Source organism: Lates calcarifer, linkage group LG20, assembly GCF_001640805.2.
Source record: "Lates calcarifer isolate ASB-BC8 linkage group LG20, TLL_Latcal_v3, whole genome shotgun sequence".
Taxonomy (NCBI): domain Eukaryota; kingdom Metazoa; phylum Chordata; class Actinopteri; family Centropomidae; genus Lates; species Lates calcarifer.
In genome coordinates, this window is record NC_066852.1 from 6,881,082 (window position 1) to 6,906,929 (window position 25,848).

The window sequence follows — 25,848 nt, forward strand, 5'->3', positions numbered from 1 at the left end:
AGTGAGCGGATACACCAGGGCCTGGTCTACACTCTCAGACAGGACACCGGAGCTGCTGCGTCTCCCTCCACGCTTGTAACATAGTCCCCCAATCCCTGTATTGTGACCATAATCCGGCAATAAAGAGTTATAGTTGCTGTATGAGGTCTCAACTCGCTAATGAATGAGAAAGTACTTTGTGTCTTCATGTTGACTTAATACCACAGAGCTGAACGCTGGCCAAGACTCATACCTGAATCCTGCCCTACTCCTGTCCCCAGTGTTGATACTTAAATGTGGGGCATTCACTTTAGGACAAACCCATGTAGGAGGAGATGTTCTGGGGACCTTGCGTAACCTTCCTAAAAGCACTCAAAAGGTGTTGAAGGAAGAAGAAGAACATCCTATAGCAATGGTCCCTATATGTTCCAAGAACTTTCTGAATGTTCCCTGGAAGTCTGCCAAACAACTTCACCCTACCTTTAAAGAACCCACATTGTGATTGTCCAGGAGTGTTCTGGCAACGTAAAAGCAACATCCTTTACACCAGCGGGACATTCTCAGAACATCCCGGAACTCTACAATGTCCTTACATTGGTGGGACATTGTCCGAACATTTAGGGAATGTACAATCTCTGCTGGAATGGTCCCTAACATTGACCTCCAGGAACATTACAAGCAACATCCTTCACACAAACAGGGACGTTCTCAGAACATTCTGAGAACATACATTTTCTAGCTGGCCAGGCTATTTAGTGATACATCGAATACAAAGTGAATTATACAATCAAGATGAGGTTAGCTCAGGATGATAAAGACTAGAAACAGGAGCAAGCAGCTTGTTTGGTTCTATCACAAGGTCACAAGAAATCACATTTCATTTCTCATGAATTCAGTTTCATGTCTGAGACGAGGAATGTGTTGTTCAAAGTTAAAAGCATTTCATTTTAAAGCACAGACATGATAATGCTATTGATCTTCATATTTCTCTCAGCAAGAAAACAAATAAGCGTATTTCCCAGATGTAACTGATCATCAGAAGAATTCACTTTGTAACAGTCATAAAACAACAAGAAATTAACTGACTAAAATGAAGATTTATATATCGCCTCTACTCTGATGTTATTCTGAAGAGACGCATGACAGTCATTAATCCACAAAATATTATGTAACTGTATATGGAACAGCTATCAAATATTTTTGACTTTTTTTTTTACTCCCATTTGTTCACAGATTTCCAAAAATAAACATGCAGTTCTCGCTGTTATGCCTGACATGTAAGTAATGACAGGATTACAGTGCATGAGTGATATCCAGAGAAATAATGACAAGGGATCTACTGTGTGTGGAGACCAGGTAATGACAAGGGTATAGAGTATCACTAAGACCTAAGAATGACAAGGATACTGTGAATGACTTTGACCTGGGACTGACGGTGTGACAGATGATATGCCTGCAGTATAAATGAGGTGTTGATGGACTGCAGCTATTCTCCTCCCCGTGCTCACTATTTATCCTACTTCTGATATCTGCTGAGATGGATTCTGGTCTACCACAGGACAGTCAGAGGGATTAGATGGATTGGACAATTTGGCCAGTGAATATTTAAATCAATAATCATAGTAAATGAGGACACTGCCGCGGGGTTAAGACAGAGAGTAAGAGTTCATTCATTACTGTCACATACACACATACACATACACACATCGTGGTGTAAAGCCCAGAGGCCTGGGCTTAGACAGCAGGCAGTGCTGGTTTGTCTGGTGTGTATTTTGTGAGGTGCCTGTGATGATGAACAGTGCAGCAGACTATACACTGCAGCAGTGCTGAACTCTTTAAACTGAGTACTCAGCTCAAAAATATGAAGATGGCTTTGTGAGTAAGGAAATAAGGCCTGCTTACTCTCACTCTCAATGCCTCGGTTCTTGTTCTCATAAACTTAAAACTACAATAATAACCTGCAAACTATCAACGTTTTAAGCCACGCACCTGTGCAAAGGCACACGGGCTGACATGTAATGCTTCAAGCGGGTCTGCCTTCCATGATGGCACAAATGTCCTGTTTCTGCCTGGATGAAATGTCATTCCCAGAGGGCTTAGTGTTGAAGCCTTCAGACACCTGCAGGGGCTTAGCTATACGAGCAGACAGTCAGCAGAGTGACACATGGTGCTTATAGGATCGAGGAGCAGGAAACTGCTTTATGTATATCTGGAAGCAGAAAGGACAATTCAGCAATCATCTGCATTATTGAAATTCTTCAGGGGAAAAACTATGAAAAGTCCAACAGGTGATTCTAGATTTCTGTGAGTATTGGGCTAAAATATATTGATAGCAATCCTCCAAGAGGAAACAACCAAGGGATGTGAATTAGTAGCACACGGTGTGCTTCAAATGCTTTAAGTTACTGTTTTCCGGTGCCTAAAGTGAACAAATTGATACATTACCTGGAGCCCTAACAACAAAGTGGCACAGTAATACCACCAGAAAGGTTGGGTTTTACTCAGTTAAGTGCATAATGAGGTAAAGGAATGCAGATGGGCTTATTTCATTAGAAAAGAGCTTACTTCAAGTAAGACTGAACTGCACAACCACATGTTTATATGTATGTTAGGTCTGTGGTGCTCACAGTGTCAACGTGAATGAAGGCCAAAGGCTTGAATTTGTTCTTAACAACTGACTGAAGATGCTCTAGTAAAGGAAAATAATGTTAAGAATCTGAAAAAAGTGGCTGCACTATGACGATTTTTCATCAAGTCAAAAGAATAAAAAAAATGTGCTATAACTAACCAAAATACAAAAGATGCAACAGCTACTCCTCTTATCTGTTCTGGCTAGAGTACAAATAATTGCAGAGACAGTAAAAACAGATCAAGAGTAAAACAAGACATTATTCACCCCTGTAGCACTACAATGTTTTTCTGAGCTCAGTACAATATTTCAAAATGTTTCCATTTTCTCGTTTCCATAATAATGAGCAGGGATACAAGGTGCAGCATGTCTCGAAAAGCCTAAATAAAGAACAAAAGACTTTATCTGACAAAACTAAATTGAGTTACATGTAAAATATGTCAGATGGGATGTTTTCCAGATAGATAAAAAACATATAAAAGCAATACCTGCCAGATTTATGTGTTACAGGCGATTTAAAGGAGGATGCACCTGGATTCTTTCCCCTATCCTGAGATGACTCTGATGAAATAGTGTTATAATAGCCCATAAACATATCAGCTACGGCAAAGATTAACATATCAAATCATGAAATGCAGTTAGTGGTCCAACCTTGCAGGTGCTTTTCTGATTTGTCCTGATTAGACCTTTTTTATCATTACAGTCTTAGTGTGTACAAACAACACAGAATGCACCTTTACAGGAATTTTTCATTTTGACTTGACACAGCAGGGGAAGCAGAGGTGTAATTAATGGTGAATTAATTAACAGTGAAAAATGGCTGCTTTCCATTTAGGTGTGCCAGTTCCAGGGCCCTTGTTGTGTTGTTCTTACGGGGAAACAGCCACTGCTAATGTTATTAGTTACTTTTCCTATAAAGTCAACAATATCTGCAGTGAAAAGCCCCTTTGTTTTATTAGTACATGGGCAGAGCTAAAACGTTTAGCTGATTAACTGAGTACAGAACAGAAAATTAATCTGCAAGTATTTGATAATTCATTCATTTTTAAGAAAAATACAAATGATTGCAGTTTCAGCTTCCAGGGGATTTAGGACATATCGATGGTTATTTTTCACTATTTTGTATCATTTTATGAACCAGACATGTAATAAGTTTATTAAGAAATGGCCCAATTAATCTGTGATGAAAATAACTGTTAGGTGTAGCTTTTATATGGTGTTTGGTGACCTCATGTACCCAACCTTAATGAGGTCTAGAATTAGTGAGAACACCTGTGTGGGCGTGCACAGGTGGCATTCCAATACTTCTACCCTTTAATGAAACAAACACAGCTTCTAAAAACACACCACGTTTGGTTCATCACTATGGGTTGGTGATACCTCCTGTGGATTTTTATCATGGCCTGAATGGTCATTAGGTACGTCACACAACTATCAGCTGCTCAGAGGATTTGGCAAAGAGATGAAAATTAATCTTAAAAAAGAGGCATCTGATTACTCTTGTAAAATGCTAAAAACATCCTCATTGTTTTCTACCTTTATGTCATTCTGACCTTTAATGATGGAGAGGTATTTGTCATCAGTTAAAACACTTTGGTCCAGGCTGAAATATATCAACAACTGTTGGATGGATTTCTATGACATTTGGTAGAACTAAATAATTTGAGTGAGATATCCCAACAAGTTATGTTGTCATGCTGACATTAGCATTTAGCTCAAAGTGCTGCCTCACAGAGCTGTACAATGGCTGTAGTTTTCATTTAACTGTTTTCAGGAGATAGAATTTTGTCCATTTTCATACTATTTTGAAATCATCATAGCCTCCATGTTTCATACATTATAATTTCACTTCTAAAACCACTGTACATTCAAGCTTGAGCACACCCGCGCCAATAGAGATGCAGGCAGACCAGTCTTTTAAAGGGGGCTACATACATCCATGCCATGGGACTGCAAGTCTTTAATAACCCAAAAAAAAAAAGAAAAAAATCCTCCATACAAAAGTATATGTACATGGTCACTTACCGAAGTGTATAGCAGTTTATGGAAATGATCTAACATGGTTCATCTTTTAATTTTAAATACAATACTTCTCAACATTCAGCAACCACAGTACTGGATCTGAAACACAAAGTGGGCTGCCGGTGGAGAGTCCATCTTTGTCATGGCAGGCGATGCAAAGCAGCTGTCCACATCAGGACTCACAAACCAGTTATGATCAGTCTAATATTTGACAGTATTATGCATGACACCCCATTTGACTGGGGAAAATAAAACTAAATATTGATTTCCTTTGACACAAAGCACACACAACTGTGGAGAGACATAAATAATGCAATAATTGAATACCAGTGCAAGAAAGCATTCAGAACAGGGAGACAAGGGTCAAAATCACAGACAATGGGATTGAGACACTTGCTACTAACAATTACAATAGAGCCTGAGTGAGAAATTCCAACAGAACACAGACACAGAATTTAATTTTTGGTCTACTGAATATGAGAATCAGTGGACTTAACATTAACATTGAAGTTAATATTGATGGGGTACATTAAAATTGAAAAAAAGAGAAAAAAAAAAAAGAGGACATGGAGATGGACAGAAAAACAATTGCACTGTATCCCTGCCATGTGCTGTGAGCTCCAACCTGCCACTCTTGTGATCCTCATCTTAAAACCCTGAAGGAGAAACTCGACCCCTCCTGAGGAGAACGACCGGTGGGTTGAACTGAGGAGGAGATGTAGTGTGTCACAGTTAGGGAGTCTCTGATTGGGCTACAGCTTCCAGCTCCCACCTCACTTTGGGATTAGCAAAAAAAAAAAAATAAAAATAAAAAATCGCAATAGCAAAAAAATCCTGCCATGCTCAAAGGTCATTGGTGAGATTACTTAAAATCTAACTGTGACTGTGGTTGCATGCTAATGTGAAGCCCTGACACACACACGCGTACACATGCCCGTGTCCTCACTCCAGCACACACCCACTGCCATGTACCCTGAATGAAGGCTCGGGAAGCATCTCAATGTTTGCTTGAACAGTCAGAGGTGTAAGTACTGGGACAGCAGGCTCTGTGATAGAGGATGGTCCACCATGATAAAACTCCCATCAGTGTGTGCATCTATTGGCTGTGTTGATGAGTCTGTAGTTGATAAAACTTCTCTTATAACATGTTTATACCCTGGTGTACTGATTCATGTGTTTAGAGGTGATGATGTTTTGCACAAGAAGCTCAGTGTTTTTATTGCAGAAAGGGTTTGAAAACAAAGTGTGAGTGAGCACATTGTTTGTGCATTATTTTACATCAATGGTCCCTGGTATGGAACATCAGCTGATGACATTGACACTACATCCTAGAGGGTGATTTTTTAACACAAGGCCAAATCATTTTGTGGATAAAAAAGACAGTTATTGTTTTGTATCCATTGTTAAAAAATATATTAATAAAAATAAAAGCTAAGCTCACTGTTCCAGTACTTCCACTTTTAACTGTATTCCTTTTAAAAGATTACTATGGAAATGTTTACAATAAGTGCAAATTGGTCGTTATTCCAGAATAGCTCATATGATTTTTGATGCTGCGTTTAGGGAGTGAGGACCACACCTTTCTCCCTGCCTTGTATTCGTCCAAAGCCCCTGTGCAAGTTTTTTTCATGCCTCTCTCTCTCCTTAGGTCCTCTGCCTCACTTATCAGAGTTCTTGCGCGGTCTGCGGAAGCTGGACATGTTCTCATTTAGTGCATAGATGCGCCTGGAGAACTCCTCAAAGCCAGCCTCGTCCAGCTCACCCAGAACCTGTTCGTCACACTCCACGGCTACTGCGTGGTCCACAGGGATGCAGCGGTAGTCTTCCAACCGGGCCTCATCCGCTAGCCCTAACCCCATTCCCACCCCCAACCCCAGGCCTAAGCCAGTGGCCTCTGTGCCCATGATTTCCTCAGCCTGCTCCACAGAGCAGCGCAGCTCTGGGACCAGGCTGAGGGGCGCCTGTCCTGGTACCAAAGAGCCGTTCATTGTGCTCGTGTGCTGAACAGTGGCCACTGTTTCCTCACCAGAGTTAGGCGCCCCTGTGCTGCTGGGCGGTTGTTCTTCAGTCTCTTCTTCTTTATCTACTTCAATCTCTCTGTCAGCACGTCTGCATGTCTCCACCTCCACTGCTGTCTTCCCACCCTGCTGCTTCTCCTCCCTCTGCTCTCCCTCCTCGTTGGCCTCCATAGTCTTGGTCAGATTAAGTGAGGCCATGCCGGCATCAAGGGAGGAGGATAGGTGTTTGGGTGAAGGCGAGGGTGGTGCCAGGCCAACCGGGGGCTGCTCTTCGCCCATGGCTGTATTGTAGCTGGGTGGAGGAGTAGGCTTGTATTTATCTGCCTCTGAGCTCGCCCTTTTCCTCAGGCCTCGGTCTGGGGAGCTGGTGTGGCAGGGGTAGCCTATCTCCGAGGCAGCAGACACACCGAGCTGGGACTTGGAGGGCACTGGGATGGAGCTAGAAACATGGTGTCGGTCACTGTGAGGAAGGAAGAGAAAGAAGCTTAATGAGCAGGAACATTAAAAACAGCAAATGACATTAGAAATTCTATGAACAGTATCTAATCAAATTCAAGTTAAGATTTGACTCTCTTCCATATTACAGTAAGCCTTAATCTCTACAGCCAACATGACTGAGACGTCCTAAGAGGGGAATGAGACACCCAGTTTTTTTTGGACCTGGTTCTCCATTGATCTCATCAGCACCCCTCCACCCAAAGCACCAACCTCCTTTCCCCTGATCCAGGAGAAAGACAGCTGCAGCGCTTTGTAAATCACTTCACCTTACAACATTCAGAAAACATTTGTACAGCCTGTGAGACTGGACTCCAGATCTGCTGAGTGGAAGAGCGCAACAGGCGTCCACTCAAGTATGTCAGACATTTTCCTCCATAACAGATAACAGACTCTGGGATCTGGGACACCCCGCCCCACCCCAGTACTAGAACCATAAATTTACTTAAATGGGGGCCTCACCACCTCTTCCGATAGCCAAGGCCATGCATAATTCACTGGACTACTTAGCAGTCAGTTTAACGTGACCAGTCTGCTATCTCAGGAGCTGAGGCTCTGTACTGTTGGAGGTTAAAGGTGAAGCAGGGCCTCCCCATGCTCTTTGGAGATTCACATCTGTTGGTTAATGAGTTAAAGACAAATCTTTGTTCGTTCAGTTGGACGTCCATCCATAATAGATGTCCTCGTAAATTTTCTCCTGTTGCTTGGCACTTGCAAAAGAAGTCTTGCTTAAAACAGTGGCACTTACACATCAGTGATGAGAGCACTGGTTGACATATGTGTTTATTGTGTACTAGCTTCCAGTCTGATGGACAGCTTCAGCACCAAACACATGATGGCTTGTAAAAAGGGCCCTGACCTTGACCGCTGCAGGCACCCTGCCGAGGTGGTCTGACAGGGTTCACAGACAGGACCCTGCTGAGAAGAGAGCAGAAGCCTGTCTAGTTTTAAGAGAAACTTGTCAAACTTCAAAGTGCCTGTTATACAGTAAATGAGAACCATCTACAGTCTCAAGTACAGTATGTAACTGCTTGTGGTAACAACCTGTAAATACAGGCACCTCACGGTTAACATTTCATCTAATTGGAGGCGCATAGATGTAAATGTTGGATGGTCAACTGGGGTCAGGGTTAAGAAAATAAAGGCAAGCAGTAATGACCTGACCCCGTGAGAGTGTTCATCTTTAGTGTGCAGAGCAGGAGATGGGCTGTGCTTTACTTGGCAGCACACGTCCATCAAAACACATCATTTCATATAAATGGCTTTAGCCTGCTCCCCTAATAAGCACATGGTTAATTCTACAGCAAACCATTTTCAGGCAAAATGGAAACAATGTGCTCTTTAACACCAAATTTACTGGGGAGACAAATGGAAAAGAAAGTATATATATATATAGTAGTTGATTGATTCGCCATCTCAAACACTTATCTCTGAATTTCCAAATGAAACCATCATGGGCTCTTTGGAAGCCAGTCCAAAAATTCAAAACCTGATTTGGTGGAAAGGAATAACGACAGATGTCATGAGAAGTCAATTATCATTTAAGTAAGTGGAAAATGTGGTTCAGACCCTTTGAAACACAATACAGGCTTGGAAACCGGACACAGCTGGTACGGAGTAAAGTTTAAGGTTTCAGTGCATCATTTATAACAAGCTAATAAGCGACTACTATGTTGTTTTGGCTTGACTGAGTGATGTCCTTACGACAGCAACAGCTTTGATTTTAATTATCATCAGCCATATTTTTCCGTTCCTTCCTCCAGCTGACTCTCTTGTATAATCCATTGCTCTGATTTTAGAACAGATGTGATATTGACACTGGCAAAAAAATCACATGAGCATCACACAAAGTCTTTTTTCGTATTTGGACCACATTATTTTGTTCCACTCTGTGTCTTGGTTGGGGCTACATTAGTTCTAGTATTTGTGTCAAATTATGCTGCAGCATATGAGTAACAGAGGAAAATGGGTGTGTCGTGTAAGTGAGTACTTCAGCCAAGCAAACGTCTGGGCAGTCATAACATTTTTTCTTGAAACATTTTAACTCTTATACTGAGGACATGTTTTTTAATGCGGCAATTAGGCTATGCATGTATAGCCACAGCAAGCATATGTGCCTATTAAGGGTGCTGGGAAGACAAAACTGCTGAAAAACACTTTTTCAAGTTGTTTGGAAAAGTTGGAACTCATACAGCATCATTTCAGAGTAAGGCCAAATACTCCTGTTGCATGAACTAACTGTGTCTCGTGTTGACATTCTTGGTGCACTGCGTGAGATTTTTCATATTCTTAATAAACATTTACTCTCTCTGTTTCCTTTCTGAAATGTTCTTCCCCTTGTATAAATCATGCGTACAAGTAGTTGCTGGGTTGAAATATCTCAACTGTTATTGGATAGACTGTCTTTATAACACACACTAAGTTAGCAGTTTATTAGGTCATCTAGCTGACACTAATGCAGTTTAATAAAACAGTCCTAATGATCATACAGGTGAATCAAGACCTCTACAAAAGCATCAATAAAAAGTGATTATTAGGACTTATTGCAGGATTGTTGTATTAGACAGTATTAGTTTCAGCTAGATGACCTAATAAACGGCCAGAGTATACATTCATGGTTCCCAGAGGATGAATCGTTATAACTCTGGTGATCTGACTTTTCCTCTAGAACCACCATGAGGTTGACAGTTAATGATCCATGCAACACTCTTAGAGCTCCTAGCGAGAGTGGACATAGTTGGGTTTAAATATTCACTGCATCAGTTCTGTGGAGACAGTATTTACCCCTGATGAGTTGCCAGGCATGCCTGAGTCATGACAGATATTGACTGATACCCATTCTGGTAGATGCTGCGGTCCACTACAAGTTGTTATTTAGCATGTAATGATGTTGCTGGGCACATCCAGCATTACTCATCTAATAAATATGTTCAATGCTTCAACTTCCCTCTGCAAATGGATGGAAGTTTGGGGAAGTTTTGCTTTCAGTATCTTCTGATGCCATGACCTCACCAACAATAACTGTATCGATACTACAACTTCTACTACTACTATTATTATTATTATTATTATTATTATTATTAATAATAATAATAATAATAATAATAATAATAATAATAATAATAATAATAATAATAACAACAACAACAACAACAACAACAATAATAATAATAATAATAATAATAAATAAAATGTGCATAAAGAAGAAATTACCCTCCATATTTCCTCTATGGGTGAAAATGGAGTTGAATAATCAAGGTCTCAGACTGTCTGTGCAGCTTCGACTTCATGACAAGCAAAGTGAATTCATGATAGTTCAACATACCAGACTGATGGGAAAAAAGCCTGTTGCTCACCTCTAATGTATGATGCGCAGCTGTGTAGTGATAGGTTCCCTCCACCAGTAGCCCAAGCTACCCACCTACAGTAAGTCTAAGTTTCACTGGGCCTCATTCTCTCCTGCATTACTCTGACAACAACCTGACTGCACACTGTAAATGCAGCTAAGAGGCCTCTGGCTAAATCATCATGCAGAAAACTTGACATGCAGAGCCAGAAATAGCCTTCACTCCTCCAAAGCTTTTTGCCTGATCCCTTCCTTTCCACTGCTGATGTCAAACCTGGCATATTTCAGGCTGACTGAGGAATTCGGGAAGCCAGACCTTTCCACTGTCCAATCCCCCAGCAGGCTTCACAACATGTCCCTGTTCATATCCAAATCCTGCTACGGAGCCATGATTTTGGGCCAAAACAAATAATGGCAGATAAGATATGGTTTTTTGATGTGGTTTAGGGAAATCCCTGTGAAACTATAATGCACTATGGTGGAAGCTAAGTTTTCTTTTTGCTGTAATAGGGCAGGACTTATTGACTGTCTGGCTTTTGAAGATGGGGAGTCACCACAGCACAGCATGAGCAACACGATCAACAACACCCTCACACTGCTCAATGGTCAATTACTGATGTATGTCATACATCAGTTTAGTACTTATGTCATATTACATAGACAATACACTGAAACAACAAGTAAGTGCAAATGTAAATGTATTATTTTAAAAACAATTTCTTACAATTTTAAACAATGTTTTATTATTACTATTATTATTTTATTCAAAATATCAAGATCTGAATGTAGCTGCTGTCTGGCTGAATATGTCAAAAGCCAATGGGGAACTAAATTATGCGATTAAATTTAATCTACTGTAGGTTTGGCAGTTTGAATGCAAAACGATATTGGAATTAAATTTCAAGAAAATGTGGAAAATGTGCCTATTGATTTTGGATATGAAGATATGTTTGGTACCGCTCTACAGTTAGCATAGCTTATAATAAAGGCTGGGAATGCGGAAACAATGAGCCTGGCTCTGTCAAAAAAGTTTTTAAAAATATCTGCCACTGTCTATGATGAACTTAAAATGGACACATTAGGTTTAGGTTATATTAACTGGACACACTGATACTTTATACTTTACAGTTTAAGTTCTGACATCCATGACCAATTTTTTTCAAGGTTTGGAGGATTTAAAGGCCTTATTTTAAAAATCATATGCTATCATGTTCTGGTGACTTCCTTTAAGAAATGAAATGTAAACATGTGGTTCATTAAAATAATGGTTTATGTGACAGAGGGAGAAAAAATGGATTGGTAATGGCATTATTATTCCTGAAGGGCAAGGAGGAAATTGTGTTTGAGGAACCAGAGTACCTTTGTAGAATATCACATGAACAGAGAAAAAGGAAATATTCTTGATTTATCCTTCCAAATCATCTTTCATTACTGTAAATACAGTGAATTAATAGGGTGCATGTCAGGTTTAATGTACCTTGCAAATTTTAGGTATATAAATTTTAGATCATATCCTTTTATCTGTCATTGATGAGACTGCAGCTGTCTAAATGTTCTAACCCTTTGTGCACATCATGTAACACAAGGGGACTACCACGGTTTTGCTAACTTTTCACTCATTATGGGGTCTTTGGGGAGGTTCACATCCTCCAGCTGCAGTGTTGAATCTGCCTGGCCAGGCGCTCTGCCACACCTTGCCTCCCCCCGTGTACGTAGCCCTGCTTCCAGGCACCGGAGTGGGATTAGGGCCCTCTGAACCTCTGCCAGGCCCTCAGCGGATGTGGAGCGGCAAATGGGAGCATGTTGAATGCGTTTGCTTTGATCTCAGCAGACTGTGCAGTTTACAAAGAACTGGTTTCTGGTACTGTCTCTGTCTCCCTCACGGTAATAGATTCACCATTTTTCCGCTGTTTCTCATCCTTCAGCGAGATTAAAAAAACCTATACTGCCCATTTTTCACCAGAGCCTGACTGTATATATTATGACATGTTATGATGTGTTTCTGAGAAGGTACTGTTAGGAGATGTATGAAGATATGATCAGCAGCTTGCCAGACAAGCATCATATAGCCCACTGTACAAAACAGATAGACTCTATAGTGCGCTCTCTTCTATTCTTACACGCACTCTGCTTTTCCTCAGATTTTCCATCCCTTTTGTATAAATGATTCTGCAATTCTGCTCCCATGGTGTGGGTCTTGGCACTTTGGGAAAGGCCCTCCCTGCAGACTGGATGCATGCTGAATTAGTTCTATATGGAGGGAGGAACCATTCCCTAATCTGTTCTGGAAACAGTTCCCTCTTTCATATCCTTCATCACATCATCCCTGTTTGGATGCGTGGAAGAAAGAAAGAGGTGGCAAGGAGGGATAGAAGAAAGAGATTAGCCTCTCTCACACAGTCTATATAGGATAATTACCTGCAGCTGCCATGCAGCTTTTTTATATTCATGTTTCATAAGCTGGGTCCCGGCGCTGGAAACTGTATCTGAATTTAGGCTTTTTCAAACAGGCAAAAAGAAGACTGGAACTGATATGGGAAGGAAATGGTGCAACAGTGTGTGAAGAAAAATCAGTGCATATCCTCCGTATTACAGGCATTGTGAAACAGTCACCTCCTCATCCTCAGTTAGGCTGAAGGTGCATTATGCATGGTCTTACGATGAGAGTGGGGCAGCTTTAACAGCTGTGGCTCTGCTTAAATTTGAGCATACGTTTTATATATATTTTTACCTTTTTTTCCCCAAAGTTTGACATTATTTTCCTATCAAGCTCTTTTATGCCTAAATTATACTATTTTACAAACTGAAAAGTACCACTGTCCTCCACTGCATCATTGCAGACTGTATTTACAGTGCAGTATGTCTTGCTTGTCTGAGTGTGGCTTTTCAGTTTATAACTGAATGAACAAACACAAAGACGTGTTTTACATGTGTTCAGTAGTTTAGAGGTTCCAGTGGGGGAATGTTACCTTTGGACAGAGCCAGATAAACTTTCTTCTCCCGCTTCAGTTTTTCTGCTAAACTGAGCTAATTGGCTGCTGGCTGTTTCATATTTACAGTACAGAGATGAGAGTGATATTAATCTTCTCATCTAACTCTCTGCTAACCTTCCATAAATGTTGAGTCATGCCTTCAAGGTATTTCTAACTCTTATCGCCTCAGCAGCAGAGCTCTGTATCGTATGACAATGTGAATGACTGATGTAAACGTGTTTTTAGCTCAGTGCTGCTGTGGCCTGATGAGAGAAGCAGTATCTTGATCCAGCATAGAGCAGCTTTTGTTCCTGTCCCTGAGGTCTCATTGTCACACAGGAAGTGTGGCTGTGGCGAGCCACTGTGGAGCAGTTACACTTCTACCTCCACTTCTTTAAAAACTTCCATCCATGCGTACACACATATACACATGCACACAGCTTAAGGGTTGGCGGGCCCATGCTTTTATCTCATCTATCTTTGGGCCCTTCCACTTCCCATTAAGGAAGGCGGGGCGATGGGGGGCTGATTTGAGAGCTCAGGCTTTTCATGGCTTCTTTCCTTTCAAAACAAAAGATTATTCAATTAATGTGTGTAATACACATTTTCCCCTTTGCTGACCCTGGGAGAGGAGAGGAGATCAAAGACAGCCTTCTCTTTTATAGGGCAGTGGAGCTGAGGCCTGACACAGACCGACTCCCAGGTTTTAGTGAAGGGTTACACACAGGCCATAAGACTGTAGAAGGAGAGAGGCAGAGATCTAAGCATTCCACTTCACCAGACAAAGTGACTGCTGTAAATCTCATTAACTAATGCTTTTTTAAAATGTGGATGTACTAATGATGTGCAGAGACGGCACATCGTTACAAAGTCAAAGTATAACATTCTTAACTTTTACCTGAGACATCCATATGATTTTAGGCAATGCTGTGCTGTGTCAGGCCAATATTCTGTTGTCAAAACAACTAATCCTATTTGAAAAACTAATTATCTAGTTGAACAATCTGAAACAGATAGCAATATAATATACTACAATCTAATATAAAATATAAATCCTTCCACATAAAATCCATTAATCTGCTCTATACATTACATGCATAACATAATAAAGAGCAGACAGATTTTCAAGTGTAAATCTGACTAGGTGCAGATATCTCAAGTAAGCTGTGTAGAACGATCATTATTTTATTTTATTTTTTTTAACAGATGATTTACCATTAATGCATTCAGTAGTGGACTGATTAACAAATAATGTCGCTGCACTTAATAAAAATAAACTAAAGGTATGGGCCAAAACTACACAGAAAAATACCATTATGTACAGAGCCATGATTTCATGGAACTCTTTATGCTTATTCACCACCTTTCAGTCCCACTTGTTGAGGTATTTGTTGTGTTGTTTATATATCTATTATAATTTTGTCTTTCAGTTTGTCTAGTATTGTATGTTGTGGGTTGTTGTTATTGTGTGTTAAGAGTGTGATTTTATGTTGTCTGTTAAAGTGGCTGGTGAGAAGAATAGGCTCTATTTTGATTAAGTTTATGGGAGTCTTAATAAATTAAACAATGAAATAATAAATGCTTAACTGATGAAAAAAAACTGAAACCAATTCTGATTATTTCAAAGAGTGGTTTGTCCTTGTGTTTGATTAAAGAAAAAACCTGTGAATACAGACACATCACTTTTATACAAACTCTCTCATGCTTCAGTGACTTATGATGAAATAATTGTGTCTTTCTGATTCTTACCATCGGACCAGCAGGCCATGTTCCAGGAAGTTCTTCAGGTTGGGTAATGTCTGTTGCAGATCTGGGGTGGTCAAGCCATGTTGATATCTCAGCTGCAAGAAAAGGGAACACATACTGTATCATTAACCTCAAACAGCCTACATCATCATACTGAACTACAGATATGTGTGTGGTGGCCCAGCACTACCACATATCACTTAGACACGTATGCACATTCTCCATGTTTGGACGTAGTTTAGAGAAGAAAGAAATACCACCTACAGGAGAGGTCTGAAGTCTACATACTTTCAGCATGACACACTTCTACTCTCCCCATCAGACTATTACTCATCTGGACACAAAATGGGCATCCCTTGCTGATGCCAGCGATGTGCGCTAATATGTAAGGTGTGTGAAAGGACAGAGGATGAGATGCGGGTGGCAAAAAACCCCAGAAAACCTTGCTGTTATACACCTGGACAAAATGGGGCAAGGAGCTCACTTTGGAAAAATTCTTCCATGATCTCTCCCTCTGTCTTCAATACACCTACTTCTAAATTTGGCCTTGAATGTTCCTTCCCTTGTACCACAGTGCTTTATTTCATGATGATAGAATCAAATCCAGAGAAAAAAAAAATCAACAAGGCCACCTTGAAACTCTGACTCTGTCTGCCAGAAATATCTCCTCCAACAGTTGAGAGATGTCACAGCAAGCCAACTCTTGTCTGGGAGAGTTTATTTAACCTATATTACTGAACAGCAGAGGAGCATCACACCGCACGTCCAGTGTATTATCTCTGAGGCCCCTCTGTCACACACACACATACACACACACACTGCCTGCACCAGCTGACATCTGTTTTGTTTCCACTTGGGTGCCACGACAACCACTCTACTTTTTACACATACACACTTCTGGTGAAGTGCACATGACTCTCACACACCCCTCACCCAGGATAACATGCTACTCATTTATATATGACCACATAACAAATGAGTGGCATGATAATAATGGAATTACAGAGAAATAAATGTTTTAGCCTCAAAGGCCAAAAGATCACATTTCCTCGTTTTTAGTTTGAGCCTGAGTTGAGTTTGGTTTTACAGTTCAGGAGACAAATTGTTTTCAGGGTATCAGCAGCTCTCCACACACATCCATACCAGTTTACTTGTGGCAAATGCCGTAGTATTCAGTCAGGGCACTGCTGCAATACATAGTGGCTCTTGTAAAGCTTGATTAATGGTCAGGGGAGTGGTATAAAAGCATTAACACAAAAGGTCATGCTGACAGAGTACACACAGGCCACATGTGCATGTGTGTCAAATTTCTCCTCAACATAAAATGGCTAAATCCCATTCTGTCTGAACAGTTGCCAGAATCATGTGTAAACTGTATGGAATGAGTGGTACGGTATGTGGAGGACATGTACCAATGTGTTCATGTGTCTGCATCAGTGTTACAGTGTGTTGTGTGTGATCTGGCCTCAAATGGTCCGTGTCGGTTGGGGGAGCTAAAGAAACAACAGCTCTGACAATATCAGAGGAGGGTTTTTATCAAAAGCAGCTCACACTGAGGGAGTCAGACAAGGGAAGGGTGTCGCCTTGAAACCCAGCTGGTGATGGAGTGGTCCAAAACCTACGAGAACAACACAGAGATCCATTCATGGCTCAGAGTAAACCTCAGGGTCTGACCAAATGACGGCACTGCGCTGTCCACAGGGCCGGCTGAACGGAATTGGGTTTGAAACAGTAGGCCAAGATCAATAACACCACCAGTTTAGAAACAGAAAGAGCATAGCAACATCGGGCAGGGGGGCTTGCTTGTTCTGTGGCCAAACACTAAAAAAAGGAAAGTCCCAATCTAATGGAAATCTTAAAGTTATGGTCTAGAAAGTATGAATTAGAAATCATGAATCAGATATAAGAAAAGAATAAATATTATGGCTTCAGCAAAGGTAAACAGCATTTGTCGGATATGCTGTGTGCTTTCTTTGACACTCAGTTAGAAGGTGTAACAAAATGCTATCTTTAAATCCCATTACTTGGCCTGAGCTCTGTGGTGTGTGTAATAACCACACTGCGTGTCTGACAGGAGCCCTTTGTCAAATTACATGCCTGTATGTCTGAGTGTGTGTGGGAGAGAGAAAGAGCATGAGCGTGCATTTGTATGTGTGCCTCCTATTGTTTTCCTTATGCGTGGAGATCGTGCAGCATACAGAAACTGGATACGGGTGAAGACAAGAGAGTGATGGGTGACATCACTGGCTTGCTCCGAGCGCGCTTCACTATTATGAAGCTTGTTGTGAGAGGATTAAAAAAATAACAGGATGTTACTGGAAGCACATGTGTAGATGCTTTATATTTCTGTGAGGAATGCGGTTGGTTCAAGATTCTTCATAATGTATGCCTCGGACAAGCCAACACAGAAGATTTCTAAACTCCACCTGAACACATTTTCACTCAGGCTTTTTGTCAAATGTCTGCCAGTGTGCACCAACAACACTTGAGCTAAGTGTCTGGTTGGCAGCAACGCAGAGCCACCAGCGCTGGGTGACTGCTGCTTCACACTGTCTCTGCAACGAGGTGTGTTAAACACATTCAGACAGGTTGGAAGATGGAATACTGCAACCCTACAGCTGACCCAGCGCTCAGCCAGCCAGACTCTATCAATATTCATAAACTGGTCTGGCCCTCCCTGGTGGAAACCGCATTAAGTTTCTCCTCAGACTGGACTGTATGTGTATGTATGTGTGTTCCTTATGAACTTAGTCCTGGGAAGGCATACATCCTGGACGCTGGCTGTCGAATATGCAAACATCAGTCCCCCTCCCTTTTTCTCTGCTCACCAGAGACAAACAGAAAAACATTAGTGACCTGGCTGTGTCATCTGGAGGAAAAGAAAACAGAGAATCTAAAAGAGAAAGAAATTTAGGGGGCAGCTTAATGACTTGAAGCTGGGTGTCATTTCCAATTGTCGTACCATGAAAGCTTTGACTGTAGGATGGAAACAAACAGCTGAGGGAAGGTTTAGATTCGGGTCTGTAAACCCAAGCTGCACCTTGGGAGTGTGTTGTAACTGTTATGAAGCAATGTGTTGTAATGGACACAAGGTAAAAAACAGATTGATCTCTGTTGCACACAACAGGAATGAAAATGTATGCAGAATTTCTGACTCCAAGAGCCAAAAAAATGACTATCTTGGAGAATTTCTGTACAAACACAGCATCAAGAAACAATCTCAGAGTGTTCCTATGTCAACAATAACAGACCAGATCATACAAATTGCTCAGAATCAGTCCACTTGAGACAGCTTGTCATTTCCAGTTTCCCTTTCATATATCCTTGTGATGAATGCTCGTGGAGTTCTTTGCGTGCTTGTGCGTATGTGTATGGAAGTGCTTTCAAGCTGGCCACAGGGCTCTTTGTAATGGGGCTAACCAGATCGTGGTGAGAAATTCCCATGGCCCATTGAGGACGGCTGAAAGGCGAGAGGACCTATGTGCAGAGGGGGTGGACTGGGGGCACCCACTGGGGGTTCTTTCACATGATGACATAGTGAAACAGATCCAGCCAGGTCTCCTCGACATTGCTCACACCTTTGTGTCTGGACACTCCCTTCCTTGTTTACCTTTTCAACAATACCCACTCAGGGCTTTGGAAACACTGCAGCATGTGTAGTGGGAAATGAGTTGGCATGACTGTAGAGTTTGGTATGAGTGTGTGTGAGAGTTTAGAGGATGAGCACAACTGATCCATCACATGTGAGGATTTGGGGACACATCCTTATCCATCACAAAGATAAGGCAACAAGAATGCAGCAGTGTATACAGCCCCAGCCTGCCAATCCACTGGAGCCACGACCACACATAAACACACTCAAACTGAGTAGAGCTGGCGGGAACCAGTCAGTTTACAGTACATGCCACCCATCATTTGGCAAAAGCTGCTTGTTTGCCCTGAGCTCTGTAAAGCGGCTAAACAAACACAGTCTGGCTTATGCCACATATTACTGTTTCCCTGAGTTTGTCAGTACTAATCACCTTCAGATCAGACCCCGAATGTGGGCGGGCTGCAGAGAATTTTGAGGTTGATTGCTGACGATGTGGTGTAGGAGGGTGGCCCAGGTAACAGAGCACCCCACCCGCCTCTCCACTTCTTTTATGAGGTCAACGTAGAAGCTGCTTGTCAGCGCAGACATCACAACAGTTCAGCTGGTGCACATTATTAGCATCATTTGACAAGAGGTTTTCCATCGTCAGTGGAGATGGGAGGAAATCTGGGACGCAGGATATTTTCATCAAGAGCGATGCATTTCATGTGTCAAGAGGTTAAAAGTCTCCAAATCAAATTGTATCATGGACAATTACCCTGTGATTTATGATCAGCATGCTTTTACCCACTGGGGTAAAAATAGAAATGTTTTTTAACATAATACATAGGTTTTACAAACTCCCTGGGGAAGATAATCAGGGAGCTCATTAGGTCCTATGACAGCTTGTTATATAGGAGCTGACCAGGTGTTCCTCCCTCCACCATCCCTCTGGTCAATCTGTGGACTGGATAGTTCAGCAGAGACCATGAGGTTAACACAGACATTATTCTCCATACATAGACCTCATATATAGAGAAGTGGAGCTAGGGGAGATAACCTGCCACTGACAATAATATTCCAGGACTGTACCTCCCCTGGTTAATTCATGAAGAGCTTACATACCAGTGAATGAAAAAAAAAAGATGTAAAAACAAATAATAATTTAAGAGCTGAATGATGCTGTAGTGCAGCAGTATCCTGCAATAAATCAGGAACATTAGTGTGGACTAATTTGTTACAGAGTAATGAAACAGTTCCTGTCACTTCTATCATTATTTCTACTGATCCTGCCAGGAAGTGCTATAAAATACACATGCTGTGCTGTTAAATATTAAGCTAAGAGTGTTTCAGTGACCTGTATACCAAACAAGTGGTTGCTAGTTTTTGGAAAGCCAAACAGTTACTGTAGTTAAAACAGTCAAACTGCTGCTTGCTTACTATTACAATCTGGCAAGTTATTATTCTAATGTGACCAATGAAATAGTGAAAACTGTGTAAAGACTTTTGGATAAAGTTGCGTCCACGTCTGTTTGGACTGATATGGGTGGTGGTGTATATGGGCCATTCCTCAAAGTTTAATACATGTAAATTCAAGTGAGACGTGCAATAAAATGGCCAATAACCAACTTCCTTGGCTTGTGAGAGCAGCTTTTGGGGCATCTATAGTGTCCTCTGGAGTCGTTTGGCTGGAGTATGTAAACCACATGCCCCACACACGGTGTTTTGTTCATGATTAAGCTCAAGGAGCGATCAACTCCAGCCAAGACTTTGTCTGTAGAAGACTCCTTCACACTACACTGCCTACAAGTTCCAACATTACTCATAACAGCAGGTGAAGTTTTACTCTGCTCATTATAGTTGTCATTAATTTTGTGTATGCATGTTCTTGTTTTAATCCTCTCACCATGTCTCATTTTTGAAAGTGGTTCACACAGTGGCATGTCAGTCTAATTATTTTTTGCTTATGTTTACAGCTCAGGATCTTTTGATCGATATCTTTTTTCTGTTGGCCAACAGATCTCTTGTTGCCAACTAAAGGCTGAGCCCAGCTTTGAGAAAATAAACAGCTCATTCACCTCAGTGGGCTGATATGGTGCAAAACACTATTTACATACTAACAGATTTCTGTCTGATCTATTGTTTTGACGTTTCAATAAACAGTTTGACTCGTCCAGAAGAATTACAATCCTGCCGTTGTCTTTTGTGGCCAAGCGGTAAAGCCAGTTTTTGGATTATACAGTATATTTATCTTAAATCAAATCTACAACACAATATAGCAGAACTATGCTTGACCATTGGTTTGAATGTGGGGAAGGAAACAATAAATTATTTTTGATTTCACACCTTGCAGGTGAACCAGAAAATGAAAACTGCCTAGTTACTAAGGCAGTGGCTCTTTAACATCTTGCATGAAATGTACTTTCCCCTTTGCAGTGTTTGTAGCCTTGAACAATGGCACAAAATAAAATAAAATAATTTCCCCACAGCCTCTACATTCAAACTGGCCTAGAATTTGCTCCATGTAGGCAACATGATTTGTGATTTGGAATAGTTTGGCCCATGGCGTCTCTCTGGCAGCTAGAACAGAAATACCAGGAGCCAACTGCAAAAACTTTACATGTAAACACAGAGGCTGAGAATTTAGATATATACTGAAACTTTTACCTGGACACATGGAGGCTGAAATGTTTTGGGGGAGAGATGTTAAGGTGGAGAAACAAATACAAAACTACTTCTTGGAACCACTAAGTTGTTCACACCAAAGATATATGGTGTAGGTTTGTACTCTCTAGTCTTGGCATTTCCTTCAATGTGCTTCGCCTTCCCTGTTTTTTTTTTTTTTTTGTTGTTTGTTTGTTTTTTCTTTCAAATTTCTATTAAGCATATTCCCCCTTCTGGGAAGCTCTTTCTAGCTCACTGGTGGATTTGAAACGGTCGATTATGTTTGCTACAGTGCGGTGCTTCTATGATTCCAGCCATCTGGATTATCCTGGGCACATAAAGAAACTCACTCTGTACAGCCTTCACTTATCCACTAAATAAATTACACTGAAATGTTGAGTAGGATGTATACAAAATGGCTACAGATGGGAGAATGAAAATGAGAGAATAATACACACATTTTTTGTGTTTTTACTGTAAATATTTGATGTGTGTTAACAGTTATACTTTGCCTTTATTCGCTGACCTGCTGTTTTTTCGGTTTCACATTTGCAGCTTTGTATTGGACAATGATAGGTAAAACCTCACATGGTGCAGTGGAGGTTCAAAACCCCAACAATCATGTGGTACAGCATGGAATATGAAATCCAACTTGATTAATTACTGCAGCCTTTCATGTGTCTCAATAAATATACAGAGCGTGGCTGAAGAGTTGTTTGAGTCTGGCTGCAGTCATATAATTCATTCACAGCAGAAATTCACTTCCCTTAAACTTGAACAGTTTTCTGGCCTTGAATACATGCCACGGTCATCATCATCCAGTCTTCAAGCCAAACTGGGAATCAGGATTCATAAACACCACAGCCGCTTGCTTACCACAGAAAATATCTTCCCACATATTTAGTGTGAAGAATCCCTGCTGTCTCATACTTGACTTTGAAGGATTTCTTTACTTTCCATGCTACATGTTTAGTTAAGATTGAAATTATTATAGCATTCCCACTTAGTTACATTAGATTTAGACTCTATGAATGGGCAGAAAATGCCATACTGAAATGCTGACACTTCAATGTAATGGGTAGGGGAGTGTCGTAATGGTTAGAGAAATTATTGCTCATCCAAATGGCCTAGCTTCAAACTTTCCAAAGGGCAAACAAAAAGAGAAAAGAAGGATCAACAAAGTATCACATTTTTACTTCTTCTATGGCTGGAGTTTATTTTTATAAAACTGGTCCAAGGAAGTAAAAATCACACAAGCAGCTACACTATATAGACACACTCTCTAAAATAAAATATTCAGAGAAACAAAACGAACAGAGCTGAAGCTGTAGAGTGAACTGCGACACAAGATTTCCACTGCCACAAACGCATGCTTTTTGCGCTGACTGGACAGAAGTCGGATCAAGCCTTTCAAGTCATTATCAGATTTTATGTCAATATTAAACGTTGACCAGTTGATAAACTGCTCCTGTTAATTCCAGGAATGAGTCAACATAAGTGATAAATAAGAAAAACAGATGTCGGCAGTCAACAATTTAAAAATAATAAATTACAGCTACACTCACACTAATTAAATCAACCATCCTGATAACAACAAAAACCTGCCCCAAGTTTGTTTAGGATGGATTCTAAATTTAAACATAGAAAGATTGTTAGATACGAGCCTTCAGTGGTTGTTGGTAAACAGAAAAAAAAACACTTTCAGGTTGTAGCAAAAGCAAAATCAAAGCCCATTCTTCTGCTGAGCAGCTCTCAATGTAAACAAGGAAGTGAATGAGCAACACTTTTCAAAGAGACTAAGGGCAGGGTTGTACTAAGAAAGACGTGATTTGTATGATGTGTTGCTTGGTCACGTCAGAGATCAACAGTGTAATCTTGGTGCGCCATCGTCACGCCAAGAAAGAAAAAAAGAGCACTGGATTTAGAAGTGCGATCCCTGGTTTCTTTCTCACCTCCACACAGCTGGACAATCATGGCGTGAAGCTTGTGTGACTGTTGGATTGTTGGTTTCACAGTTAACTGTAAACAGCTTTTTGAAGAGATTTAACAGAACAGTTATGGGTTAATAATTTATGTCTTTTATCAGCCTCTGTCATCTATAGGTCTGTAGCCTACAGTGGTCTGTAACTGATCTACTGCACATTAAGTTTAATATTCACAACACAAGAATGTGAACAGGATAATCAGAGCTAAAATTAAATATCTAGTGAAAAGGTGTCATTTGGTTTTTGTTTCAAGTTGGATGGGGAGTTCTAAAAGCCTGAAATGAGGTGAAACTGCTGGTCAAAGATCCTGTCAAAGCTTGACGCTACAGGTCGAAAAACTGTACTCATTGCAACTTTGACATTAAAGGGGAACTCAGCTGATTTTACACAGCTGATTATGAGCTACTGATTATGTGGAAAAAAGTTGTATAAAGCCTTCTGTGTCTCCAGAGGAGCTATGTAAATGTCTTCAAGTGACGTCATTTGAGTCAGCAGTGGCTGGGGCTGAAGTCTAAGTCTGAAGATTAAAAATGGAAGAAAAAAATGCTGGGGTGTGTAGTAAGTTTAACAAACCTCTGTAGTCTGTTCCTCATCTCTGCCTGAGGCTAATAGCTTGAGGCTACATTAGCCTACTAGCATAACACATCTGAATCTCCAACAGGTGGTGGAGTTGTGGGCAGTGCCACAGAATAGAGACTGTGGAATAAAACATAACTTTTTACCCATTTTAAACTGTCCACTGTGAGTTACAATGTTATAGGAGTGCAATGCTATATCAGTAGTGTTCTTTTATCTTTTAGAGTCTCTTCAAGATGTGCAAGGTCTAAAGCCTTTCACTTTCATAAACATATCCACACCTCTCTCAAGATTAGATAGTATATGGTGGAGAGGAATGTTTGAGATTAAGGTGTTTGACTAAGTTATTGACTTTGGCAGTGACCTTATCGCAGTAAGATGTTTAAGAACCAAAGCAAACCCAACACTCAAGTGTCCATGGGAACTGCCTGACTGCATAGTTCATACTATATTGTGTTAGAATTTCCCTAACAGATGAAATGTAATATTCTTTGTACTTCCTCTCTCTGTTGCCATTTCAAAAAAGCATGTAATAAAACAGTTTTTAATATTGCATGCTCAAAGTTCTTCCACTTCATTTAACATCCTTCAACTCCGCTGGCTTTCTCCTTTTACTCTCCCCTCCTTTCTGTCTCTTCCACACTGTGCTAATGTAATACAGGTGTGGTGTACTCACTGTGCCCGAGTCCGATTCTAAAGCAGCCCTAATTCAAACCAGATTCTTCCGTCGCATTACTTGTTGTTACACTTTGCTGAGTATCATATTGCCGCCAAATTCAGTCAACAGATTTACATAATTACAGGAAAGGCTGTGTGAGATGAATAGGAAATTCAGTTAGAGAGACCACCAGTGACAAGAGACCAATGGTAGTCTCCTCTGACCCCAATCACTGCAGGAAGGGTTGGAGGTGGGCACTGCCATGCCCACAGTCTTAATGAGATACCTTCATGATGTGGTTATTTAGTCTGTGTATGTGCTGGTCAGTGAAGAGGCCAATGAGTGCTGTGTGCTACAGTGACATCTATTGGAAGAGCCACCATCCTTGATATTGCTCTGCTCCTCAGGGCTAATGACCCTCGAAACTGTAACACTGGAACCAACTAAGTAACCCAACACCCACAAAGACTGACCCTGTTTGTGAAGTCACAACCCTGAGGTCAACTTCCTGTTAGCAGTATTGACATGCAGGTCCATCGACAATGGCAACTCTCACAAGACCTCCTAGTTCCTGGATGAGTCACACCTAGGAGAATATGCTAATTCACTACTTTGTAGTTTCAAACTCAAAGCACACAGAGCTTGTTCTTGAGTGAAGTTTGTGGTCTGAACAGCAAATGGTGCCAAACTGTGAAGGGTGCTAGATGTGTGATGACTGACTGGAGATGGAAATGGAGAACAGCCTTAGCTCAGCACAGGCCTAATGTCTTCTTTTTTAACATGGAAAGATACATTAACAGAGGAAAGTGTTCCGAACAAACACAACAAACTTTGCCCCAGTTGTAGCATGCCTTTTAAAAAACACTGCCAAATATAGTCATTAAAACATAATTTTAATTTTAGCCAGAGTCTGATCACACTCATTTTATTATTTGGAATAAAAGTGTTGTGGTATTTTACAAGGGAAATCTTTTTTATATGTGTGTTGTATTTCCACAAGGCCCCTAGGAAAATAGAGGGCCAGAGAGGAGAGGATGAATATATGGTTTGTGGGCAGGTGTCTATCCTGGCTTCATGCTGCCCACAATTTCTCTCTAACTCCGTTCCACTCCTTGTGAATGGGCATGTTATTTTCTTTCCTCTTTACTTTGCGGATGGCTTTACGACTGAGATTTTCTATTAGTATT

General features: G+C 40.9%; 1 protein-coding gene across 1 annotated transcript in view; it reads right to left on the reverse strand.

Moving 5' to 3' along the window:
* Positions 1–4,432: 4,432 nt before the first annotated feature.
* uvrag (UV radiation resistance associated gene) overlaps positions 4,433–25,848 on the reverse strand; it is an 81,474-nt gene continuing 60,058 nt past the window's right edge. The window contains exons 14-15 of the mRNA XM_018692092.2: positions 15,211–15,302; positions 4,433–7,108 (exon numbers count right to left, since the gene is read on the reverse strand). Coding sequence (XP_018547608.1) covers positions 6,289–7,108; positions 15,211–15,302 — 912 coding nt within the window. The 3' untranslated portion in view covers positions 4,433–6,288. The remainder of the gene's footprint in view (positions 7,109–15,210; positions 15,303–25,848) is intronic.